The sequence below is a fragment of the Schistocerca americana genome, chromosome 2 (assembly GCF_021461395.2).
Source record: "Schistocerca americana isolate TAMUIC-IGC-003095 chromosome 2, iqSchAmer2.1, whole genome shotgun sequence".
Lineage (NCBI taxonomy): Eukaryota > Metazoa > Arthropoda > Insecta > Orthoptera > Acrididae > Schistocerca > Schistocerca americana.
The window spans coordinates 473418054-473430461 of NC_060120.1; the positions used below are offsets into that span (position 1 = coordinate 473418054).

Consider the following 12408-nt stretch of genomic DNA (forward strand, 5'->3'; position numbering starts at 1 on the left):
AATTTCTTTGTTTTCCAAACTGGCACTTCCTTAGTACTGCTATGATAACTATATTCGTCTCTGAGCTCTGTGTCACCACAGTCCAAATTCACTTCCATACCACTCTCAAGTTTAAGCTGAAAAATACTTCACCACATTACTGCCTTTCTTCTTCAGTCTTTCTCATCCATCCAAAAATGACTCAACACACTGTAAATTTGAGGCAAGCAGTCAGCTGAATTTTCTGACTGATCTGTCATACTTTCATTAAACTGTGAGCAGAATGCAGTATGCATTTCTGTTTGTGATTAATGTTTCTAAATACTGGTCAAATTATTTCAGATGTATGATATTCTGCTATCAAGTTTCCACTTAGTGAGTAATTCTTATGTTGTGAGCAATAGAAGGAATGAATGCACACATGTGTAGCTTCAAGTGAGCCCTACTTTGACAGTGACAACCACTAATTGAACATATTTACTTAAGTACACAAATTCTGCGCAAATATCTTGTTTCTTTTGTGTCTGGTCTCATATATAACATTTTACAGTGGAATGTAAGAATGTATCTTCAGTAAACTGCTTGTCTACTGCCATGAGTTGATCAATTTTAATGAAACTTGTGACAGAATACAAACACAGTTCTATGTTGAAATACAGTCCCATTCTAACAAACTTAAATGAATAGTTCCTTAGTAACGGAAGCAATCCTATTTCTTTTGTGTTGAAGTAGGCTGAAATATATGATAAGATAAAACTTATCTATTATTTAGAAGATATAAATTTCATTTTTCCTACAAATATGATGGCAAAGCTTCCAAGAAATATTTAGAAACATTTGTGACCAAGAGGACCAAAAATGAAAATTAGATTCTAAAAAGTAGTAAGCTGAAAATTACATTCAGAAGGTAACATTTTATTAGTTTAACAGACAAAAGATGACACTGGGTACTGATCTCTAAGGAGAAGGTCCCCTTCTCATTAATTATCTGCCAATGACAGTAATATACTTATTTTACCGTAGAAGAGATAAGTTTATTTTAACTAATTGCAATTCAAAGCAGTGTTACCTGTCTACAATGCTCATTTTTAACTTCCACATGTTGTACACAGGACGGTAACCAAACAGCATTCCTGCAAGCAGGAAAGCCCATACAACCAATGTACCAGCCTTGATTATCTCTGCGTGATTTTGGTACCATATCAAGACCACATGATGGACATTTGCAAACAGCACTAGCTCCTTCATGTCCTATGGATGTTTCTTCCTCAACAAGGCGAGGCTGTTCATTAAAACTTTTTCCTAATGCTTCATCAATTTTAGCTGCCTGCCGAAGATATAAGTGGATATAATTACGAAAGCAATAAATATGCTCAGAACATTCAACACATTCTTGATCATTACAACATTATTATTAGGAAAGAGTAGCAATTTATACTACGAGTTATGACTATCTACTGGCATACTATTTTGTATCTGTGTTCTTTGTTGTATACAATATCAAATAAAGACATTCCCTTACCTTCCTCCTACAATATTCTTGTGCTATGTATTATACACAAAATTCTAATTACTAGTATAACAAACAAGGCTTCAGGGGTTACAGAGATGGTTTTATAATTTTCTCATGAATAAACAGTGTTCCCAAATCCCTTCACAACAATGTAATTTTTTGTACATGGCACTCTTGAGTTACTGTAAAGTGGTGTCTAATATTCTTCAGACAGACAACATACATATCACAATTTCTGATTTTACTTATAATGGGGTGGAAATGTATTCCTGGAACTTCAGTATCAATGACTGCTTAATTGGTACTGAAGATTAGCAGGAATGTGCCACACACAAGCACTGCGACATCTGTAACAATCCAGCACCTTGAGTTCAGTGTCATCAATCATCCTGCATACAGTAGTGACTTAATACCATTCGATTTTCATTGGTTTCCAAAACTTAAACAGCAACCTTGAGGAATTCACTTTCATAGTCAAACATTCTACAGTAATGATCTCACCAAACAGGTCTCCCAATTGAAGAATTGTTTTCTTTGTCAGGGTGACTTTGCTGAGGAAAAAAGATGTAAATGTAATGAATCTATCTATCTATCTAGATATCGATCATCCTGAATACACTACTGACTTAATACCATTCGATTTTTATTGGTTTCAAAAACTTAAACAGCAACCTTGAGGAATTCACTTTCATAGTCAAACATTCTACAGTAATGATCTCACCAAACTGGTCTCCCGATTGAAGAAATGTTTTCTTTGTCAGGGTGACTTTGTTGAGGAAAAAAGATGTAAATGTAATGAATACAGATGTAAAATTTTAATAACATTCATTTTATTTAAAAAGCTTTAAGAGATTTCACATAACAAATTCAAAGACATTACTTCTCACCACACTCTCGTACACGGAAGTCATCTCTAAAATTTATATAATTTTGCAAGTGTTGGAACCGATTCTGGAAACTCTGACACAGATACCTTAAAATATAGTTTTGGATCAGTATAACAACTTCTGGAGATTAGGCAGACTTCACAGACTGTATTTCTCTTTTAGCATGACTGATTATGTCAGGCGGTACTGCATATTGAAGAATTTCATAATAATCTTGAATGACAAAGGACTATTGTAACATCCAATGGTGGACAAAGAAACTTGTTTTTGATTCTAATAGAAATAACTGACAAAGATGTAAAATGAAACCTAAAATAGTTAATATATTATGTTGGTGAAACTACTCACTGAGTATTTCACTGATTTCATATCATTTCCAACGACATTCCACTGTCAAACTCACTTCATGTGGGTTCATTCATTGTAATTTCTATTCTGTATTGTCATTTAAAAGTACGCTAAATGTACAAACTTCATAACTTTCTAGTCACACTGATGTCACAATTTGGTAAAGTAACATCAGTATGCATGGAATGATTATGCTGTGCTAAATTTCAATTACATTTCTATTGTGGTCAGACTGATAACATGTCATTTAAAAATTTTCTGGAAGATTGTTTTATGCCACACTTAACTACATTGTGAAATTTACAAATTTCATTAAAAACATTAATATTACTGAACCCAAACAAAATAAAATTAGAAAGAAACAGACGGCTTCATCATCACTTACCTTCATGATGTGCTACTGCCACTACATTCAACGGAAACACACAACATTAACTAACAGGACTCCCAACATGTTAGTTTTCCTTCCTCCACATAGAAGTTGGGTTTCTTTTAGCTTGGATTTTGAAGGACATTTCCCCACTGCTCTCCCAAATCTCGACCTACCATGACCAGCTTCCCCCAATCACTTGCTCTCTGAAGTTCTGAAATCTAGTAGTGCTGTTACTGCTACTATGTGTCTGTACTGATTATACAGGGAGTTGCACTTCCTGAAGGTAAGTACTGATCAGCTAGGTCATTTGTCTCTTTGCAAGTTTAACATAGTCCTGAACAGAATCATTCCTTGTATTAACTAAAAATAAATGAGGCAAATATATTAGCAACAATACCATAATAAGTACCTGTTCTAAGGCAATTCGGAAGACTTCTTTGTATTTTGCTAACTGCTCTGTCAGCACAAGTTTTGGGTCTTTTGTTCCTTCACATATTCTCTTCAGGTCGATTTCCAGCTCAGCACGCAGATTAGGCTTCGACATTGGAAATCCCATTGAGTCATAACCCTCAACAAGACCCATCCCCAGACAACCAGGCACAAAATACATCTGATTCTCAAGACCAACATAGGATCGCTGTTTTATTGTCTCTATATGATCAGCATGAGTTGCATCAGTCCCTGATGGAATTGAAATTTATGGTTAAACAAAACAAAATGGAGAGCTAAGTGAAATACGAGGGTTCTGATTATCTTTTACCTATGCCATGTTTTTCCATAAGGGCTATGAGATCTGCTTCTGTCAACAGATTAGGTGGGCTGGTTTCACCATCAACCATTTCTATTGTTGTTGGCTTAAATTTCTGATTATTTTGGTAGATATGTATTTCTTTGGCATTCCATTTTTCATAAGGATAAACATCCAAGTAATTCCTTGCAATTATCATCAGGCCACTTGCCACGAACTAAAACAAAAACAAATACATTTATCAAAACTCTGATTAATGAGACTATACAACTTACATTATAACTATAACAATGACAATAATCAATTATTAATAAAATGATTTAATTGTATGAATATAATAGATGGAAACATTCCACGTGGGAAAAATATATCTAAAAACAAAGATGATGAGACTTACCAAACAAAAGCGCTGGCAGGTCGATAGACACACAAACAAACACAAACATACACACAAAATTCTAGCTTTCACAACCAACGGTTGCTTCGTCAGGAAAGAGGGAAGGAGAGGGAAAGACGAAAGAATGTGGGTCTTAAGGGAGAGGGTAAGGAGTCATTCCAATCCCGGGAGTGGAAAGACTTACCTTATGGGGAAAAAAGGACGGGTATACACTCGCACACACACACATATCCATCCGCACATACACAGACACAAGCAAAACAGACATCTAAGGCCATTAACGTAGCTTGCTGGGTCAAGCTCGTGTGAGGACATGTTTTCTTCAAACTTTTTGTTAGAGAATTTCTTCTAATAATTTGCACCTCCATTAAATAAAATAGAAAATATGAACCTAGAGAGCACTGGTCTGCACCACGATTAGAACTGAGAACTGATGCCACCCTAGGATCACAAGACGTGTGGTACAAGCTGCTGGGTGCTGGCCTTTCTTGTCATGATATTTGTGGGTGAGCCTCATAACTGAACAATAAATATAAGAACAATTGTTACTTATGTGAAGTACAGCATTCCTGGAATCCAAAAATAAAATTTTTTGTCTCAGTGTCTCATCTTTCATGATAATTATGTAGCTTAAGTCATCAAAGTGGAAAGAGAATACCATGTGAATTTAATGGAACCATTCAGGACCACAGGCGGAAGTAAATACACATCACAGGTTGTCAAATATTTGCAACTATTTTGCCAACTCTTAGTTGTGCTAGGGGCAGCTATATAGTGAAATGCTTGTTGTGCTCATCTACCTTGGGTTCTCAGAGGAGAGGTGCAAGGGTATTTGGTTTTTATGCAGTGTTATCTCTAGATACTTTCTAATGTCTGGTTTCAGGTTATTTATGTTTAAGGCATTCTATTAGATTTAATCTAGGAGTCTTCATTTTTAAAGTTTTCCGATGTGTGAGGGGGCTGTTAACGCTTGTGTTATATAATTTCAGTGCAGAGATACAAAAGCTAGTTTCATGCATAAGCTACCACTACTCTAATTTTTCACGTTGAGAGCTACCTACCTCTACTATGATTATGGTAATGAGAGAGTGATAACTGCAGCAGTGCCTTGTCTGCAGAGCTGTAACGTGCTCACTTACTAAAACGATAGATAATTTTGAAATCATTTCCAACTTTGTTGTAAAAACTGTATCTTATCACTTCCTCCCACAACTGTCTTAACTGAGCTTCTGACTGTCACAAGCAAGTGACGAGTCCTAACCCTCCAAGTCATATGTGTCCTGGCAGCCTCGCACGAGTAGCCACAGGGGTCTGCTTTGTGAATACCAACTTACTTCACCAACAAAACATGAGAAAGACTCTGAAAAGATATGAAGGAACTATGAGTGACACGAAACAGTATTTTGTTCATCGCCTAAGTATCAAACAAGACAGGATAAATCATGGAAGCAATGAAAATGCTTGTTAGTATGCATTACATATGATAGATTTGGGGGTAAAAACATATGAAAGTGCCTATTTTGCCTATTTTTTCTGTTTTGTTTCTGCTTCAATAGTCATAAATTCAGTTTTTCCCTGTAAGTTCACAATCTGATTTATTATTCTGTGGCATGGATGTATTTTTCAATTATCCATAATATGTGCACATTTTGGCGGTATTCCTCATTTGTGCATGAGGTAAGACCAAACACAGATACAGTCTCTGTTTGAGGCCAACAGTGCACACTATCTTATTTTTCAAACAACTTACGGGCATTCAGCCAGGTAATATTTACAGCGATTGCCGATATTTCGGCGGGAGTACACCCCGCCATTTTCCAGGCGCGAACTGCAATGGACAGGTGATGTCCAAGCAAATTTAAAACCTCGGTTCTTGGAGTAGTTCAGGAAAGATAACACACACACACACACACACACACACACACACACACACACACACACACACACTCTAGTGCCACTAAAGGTGACGAAAGTCAGAGGTATCGATAGTGAAAGACTACGAACTAGCTGGTGAGGTAACATTGACTCTGTCCCTCTGTTTTTTGACAAGGTAGAGAGCAGGATGCCAAGCCGAGTTTAAACAAAAACCTACATCCATGTTTACAAAGTTGCTCACTAATTTAATCTCAACAGCTTCCGTAATAACACTGTCCCAATAGCTGCTGTTGGTTTGAAACTGTCCCTGAGAACAGCATCTGGTAGCGCTGTCCCACTTAGGGCTGACTGAGCAGGCAGAGGATAGCAGTGAGGACACTGTGAGCTGTGCATGAAGTTCTTCATAGTGCATAGTTAGTGCAGCTGAGACTTGGCAATATAGCTGACGATGTTAGGCACATCAAAACCTTTCAGTACTGACACCAAGTGATCCTGCTAAATTTTTGTAATATTCTCTTTTTATACTGATGAAGTAATCTGAATAGTCATTACGTTTTTGTGACATCCAGCTAGCAAATTTAATTTTTTGGTCCTAGGGAGGTAATTCCACACTTAAATTTCAACTGGTTTTATATTTCATGTTGTGAATTGTCTGTGTTAACTACCTCCAGAACAATGGCAGAGAGCAAAACAACGCAGTGTCATGTTTGGTCCATGGTGCCATGATCGCTTCAAGATCTAAGTCAAGGGTAGTTGCTGGTTCAGATTTCGTTGGACCACTATTGTGTATTGCTTCAGTTTCTGCCCCCCCCCCCCCCCCCCCTCACCTCCTCACTCTCTGCAAATAGCCAAAACAGAATTCAGTAACAAAGTACTAAGAATAACTTTACATTGCTACAACTGAATGGCCAGCCTATTTTTATTTTCTTTTACTTTTAACCATAAACCTCCTTCTGTAATTAAATAAACTTCATTCATTATTAGTTTTTATTGTTACTATTATTATCATTGTTGTTCATTCAATTGCAAGAGCTTTCCTATCCCTACTTGATATCAATGCACATGACTAATGATTCTGAATGAATGGACTGTTGCACGTTTCACTTGGGTAAAATATTCCGGGGGTAAAATAGTCCCCCATTCGGGCAGGGACGACTCAGGAGGACGTCGTTATCAGGAGAAACAAAACTGGTGTTCTACGGATCGAAGTGTGGAATGTCAGATCCCTTAATCGGACAGGTAGGTTAGAACATTTAAAAAGGGAGATGGATAGGTGGTTCATGGTGTGGGTTCCTATTGTCATGTCCTAGTTCATGAACCACATGCAACGTATGAGTGGCCAAGTAAGTGGTCCTGACAGTCGGGATACCAGTTACTTTGGAATAAGGCTGGGCATCTTGGACATATTCTGAGTCATGGTCACCTTTCTGCTCAGACGGCAAAGGCTACCAAATCCACTGGTTAGTCCCTCAACAGTTTGGGGTAAAACTCAATGGGACTCGGGGCAAGTAAGGCTAGCAACCTGCTTCCCTGGTACTTTAAATATGATGCTGGCAACAATCAGAGCAAAATGCCTCGGACCTTTGGAGGTGACGGAGTCCCACCTCTAACTGACAAACCAGGGACTCCAAAGATACGACTTGGCAAACAAATGGTAATGAGATGGGGAGCTATTAATATCAATGGGGGCTACTCTGGGAAGAAGGTAGAGCTGGCAGAGGCTGCAAGTCAGATGGGGCTGGACGTTTTAGCTGTTAGTGACATTCGGGTAAGGGGTGAGAAAGAAGAGGAAGTGGGAGAATACAAGGTTTACCTGTCAGGAGTCAAAGCAGGAATAGCACAATGGGGTGCAGGGCTTTACATCAGGAAAGAAATGGAACCGAGCGTAGTTGCAATAAGGTATGTAAATGAACAACTGATGTGGATAGATTTGACAGTGTCTAGCAAGAAAATTAGGATTGTGTCAGTATATTCACATTGTGAAGGGACAGATCAAGCTAAGAGGGATAGTTTTTATGACGCACTCAGTGATGTAGTTGTTAGAGTACAGGACAAGGACAGTGTTCTGCTCATGGGTGATTTTAATGCCAGGATTGGAAATCGAACAGAAGGGTATGAAAAGGTTATGGGTAAATTTGGAAAGGATATGGAGGCCAACAGGAACGGGAAACAACCCTTGGATTTCTGTGCCAGTATGGGCTTAGCAATCACAAACTCCTTTTTTAAACATAAGAACACTCACCAGTATACTTGGGAAGGCAGGGGAACCAGATCTGTCATTGACTATGTAATAACAGATCAGGAATTCAGGAAGGCTGTGAGGGACACACGTGTATTCAGGGGATTCTTTGATGACACTGATCACTATTTAATCCACAGTGAAATTGGTATTGTGAGGCCGAAAGTGCAGGTCAGGTCCATATGTAGGAGAATAAGAGTGGAGAAACTTCAGGATACGGAAATCAGGCACAAGTACATAACAGTGATCTCAGAAAGGTACCAGTTAATTGAATGTAGCCAATTACAGTCATTGGAAAATGAATGGACAAGGTACAGGGACACAGTACTAGAAGCGGCTAAAGAATGTCTTGGAACAGTAGTGTGTAAAGGTAGGATGAAGCAAACAACTTGGTGGAATGACACAGTCAAGGCAGCCTGTAAAAGGAAAAAGAAGGTGTATCAAAAATGGCTACATACTAGAACTCAGGTAGACAGAGAAAGTTATGTTGAAGAAAGAAACAAAGCCAAACAGATAATTGCAGCATCCAAGAAGAAATCTTGGGAAGACTTTGGAAACAGGTTGGAGACTTTGGTTCAAGCTGCTGGAAAACTATTCTGGAATGTAATTAGCAGCCTTCGAAAGGGAGGTAAGAAGGAAATGAGAAGTATTTTGAACAGGTCAGGAAAACTGCTCGTGAATCCTGTTGATGCCTTGGGCAAATGGAGGGAATATTTTGAAGAGTTGCTCAATGTAGGTGAAAATACGATCAGTAATGTTTCAGATTTCGATGTACAATGGGATAGGAATGATGAAGGAAATAGGATCACATTTGAGGAAGTGGAGGTAATGGTCAATAGATTGCAGTGCAATAAAGTGGCTGGGGTGGATGAAATTAAGTCGGAACTCATCAAATACAGTGGACTGTCAGGTCTTAAATGGCTACATAGGATAATTGAAATGGCGTGGGTGTCGGGACAGGTTCCATCAGACTGGACAAAAGCAGTAATCATACCAATCTTTAAACATGGAAACAGAAAAGATTGTAACAACTATAGAGGTATCTCTTTAATCAGCGTTGTGGGTAAAATCTTCTCAGGTATTGTTGAAAGGAAAGTGCGAGTATAGTTGACGACAAATTGGATGAAAATCAGTGTGGGTTTAGGCCTATTAGATGTTGTCAGGACCAGATCTTTAGCTTACAGCAAATAATGGAGAAGTGTTACGAGTGGAACAGGGAATTGTATCTATGCTTTATAGATCCAGAAAAGGCATATGACTGGGTTCCTAGGAGGAAGTTATTGTCTGTTCTACGAGATTATGGAATAGGAGGCAAACTTTTGCAAGCAATTAAAGGTCTTTACATAGATAGTCAGGCAGCAGTTAGAGTTGACAGTAAATTGAGTTCATGGTTCACAGTAGCTTCAGGGGTAAGACAAGGCTGCAACCTGTCTCCACTGTTGTTCACATTATTATGTTGAAAACAACAGACTGGCTGGGTGAGATTAAGATATGTGAACACAAAATAAGCAGTCTTGCATATGCGGTACCGGGATTCGGTTAAGAATGATTTTGAAGTAATAGGCTTAACATCAGAAGGGGCACCAAAGTTAGCACTGAATAGGGGATCATGGAAAAATTTCATAAGACTGAATGCTGAAAGGCATAATCAGTCTTAAATGGTGATGGTGATGGTGATGATGATGATGATGATGATGGATAGGTTAAAGTTACATATAGCGGGAATTAGTGAAGTTCAGTGGCAGGAGGAACAAGACTTCTGGTCAGGTAAATACAGGGTTCTAAATACAAAATCAGATAGGAGTAATGCAGGAGAAGGTTTTAATAATGAGTAAAAAAAATAGGAGCATGGGTAAGCTACTACGAACAGCATAGTGAATGCATTATTGTAGCCAAGATAGACACGAAGCCCACACCAACCATAGTAGTACAAGTTTATATGGCCACTAGCTCCACAGATGATGAAGAGATTGAAGAAATGATAGAAGAGATTATTCAGATAGTCAAGGGAGACAAAAATATAACAGTCATGGGGGACTGGAAGTCGATAGTAGGAAAAGGAAAAGAAGAAAAAGTAGAAGGTGAATATTGAATGGGGGAAAGGAAAGAAAGAGGAAGTCGTCTGGTAGAGTTTTGCAAAGAGAACAACTTAATCATAGCTAATACTTGATTTAAGAATCATAAAAGAAGGCTAAATACGTGGAAGAGGCCTGGAGACAGTGGAAAGTTTCAGATAGATTATATAATGGTAAGACAGAGATCTAGGAACCAGGTTTTAAATTGTACGACATTTCCAGGGGCAGATGTGGACTCTGACCACAATCTACTGGTTATGAACTATAGATTAAAACTGAAGAAACTGCAAAAAAGTGGGAATTTGAGGAGATGGAACCTGGATAAACTGAAAGAACCAGGGGTTGACGAGAGTTTCAGAGAGAGTGTTAGGGAACGATTGACAAGAATGGGGGAAAGAAATACAGTAGAAGAAGAATAGGTAGCTTTGAGAGATGAAATAGTGATGGCAGCAGAGGATCAAGAAGGTAAAAAGATGAGAGCTAATACAAATCCTTGGGTAACAGAAGAGATACTGAATTTAGTTGATGAAAGGAGAAAACATAAAAATGCAGTAAATGAAGCAGGCAAAAAGAAATACAAATGTCTCAAAAATGAGATCGACACGGAGTGCAAAATGACTAAGCAGGGATGGCTAGAGGACAAATGTAAGGATGTAGAGGCATACATCACTAGGGGTAAGATAGATACTGCCTTCAGGAAAATTAAAGAGACCTTTGGAGAAAAGATAACCACCTGTATGAATATCAAGAGCTCAGATGGAAACCCAGTTATAAGCAAAGAAAGGAAAGCCGAAAGGTGGAAGGTGGAAAGAGTATGTAGGGTTTATACAAGGGCGATGTACTTGAGGGCAATTTTATGGAAATGGAAGAGAACGTAGATGAAGATGAAATGGGAGATATGATACTGCATGAAGAGTTTGACAGAGTACTGAAAGACCGAAGTAGAAACAAGGCCCTGGGAGTAGACAACATTTCATCAGAACTACTGGTAGCCTTGGGAGAGCCAGCCCTGACAAAACTGTACCATCTGTTGAGCAAGATGTATGAGACAGGTGAAATGCCCTCAGACTTCAAGAAGAATATTATAATTCCAATCCCAAAGAAATCAGGTGTTGACAGATGCGAAAAATAGCAAACTATCAGTTTAATAAGTCACAGCTGTAAAATACTAACACGAATTCTTTACAGGTGAATGGAAAAACTGGTAGGACCTGACCTCGGGGAAGATCAGTTTGGATTCCGTGGAAATATTGGAACACGTGAGGCAATACTGACCCTACACCTTATCTTAGAAGATAGATTAAGAAAAGGGAAACCTACATTTCTAGCATTTGTAGGCTTACAGAAAGCTTTTGACAGTGTTAACTGGAATACACTCTTTCAAATTCTGAAGGTGGTAGGGGTCAAATACAGGGAGCAAAAGGCTATTTACAATTTGTACAGAAACCAGATGGCAGTTATAATAGTTGAGGAGCATGAAAGGGAAGCAGTGGTTGGGAAGGGAGTGAGACAGGATTGTAGCCTATCCCCAATGCTATTCAATCTGTATATGGAGCAAGCAGTGAAGGAAACAAAAGAAAAATTCGGAATAGGAATTAAAATCCATGGAGAAGAAATAAAAACTTTGCGGTTAGCCAATAACATTGTAATTCTGTACAAGACAGCAAAGGACCTAGAAGAGCAGTTCAATGGTATGGACAGTGTCTTGAAAGGAGGATATAAAATTAACATCAACAAAAGCAAAACGAGAATAATGGAATGGAGTCAAATTAAATTAGGTGATGCTGAGAGAATTAGATTAGGAAATGAGACACTTAAAGTAGTTAATGAGTTTTGCTATTTGGGGAGAAAAATAACTGATGATGGTCGAAGTAGAGAGGATATCAAATGCATACTGGCAATGGCAAGGACAGCATTTCTGAAGAAGAGAAATTTGTTAACATCGAGTATACATTTAATTGTCAGAAAGACTTT

The 12408-nt window shown here is 38.3% G+C and overlaps 1 protein-coding gene across 1 annotated transcript in view; it reads right to left on the reverse strand.

Moving 5' to 3' along the window:
* Positions 1-12408, reverse strand: part of LOC124595268 (DNA topoisomerase 3-alpha) — a 181940-nt gene that overhangs the window by 64532 nt on the left and 105000 nt on the right. The window contains exons 10-12 of the mRNA XM_047133942.1: positions 3861-4065; positions 3510-3781; positions 1049-1306 (exon numbers count right to left, since the gene is read on the reverse strand). Of these exons, the coding sequence (XP_046989898.1) occupies positions 1049-1306; positions 3510-3781; positions 3861-4065 (735 nt within the window). The remainder of the gene's footprint in view (positions 1-1048; positions 1307-3509; positions 3782-3860; positions 4066-12408) is intronic.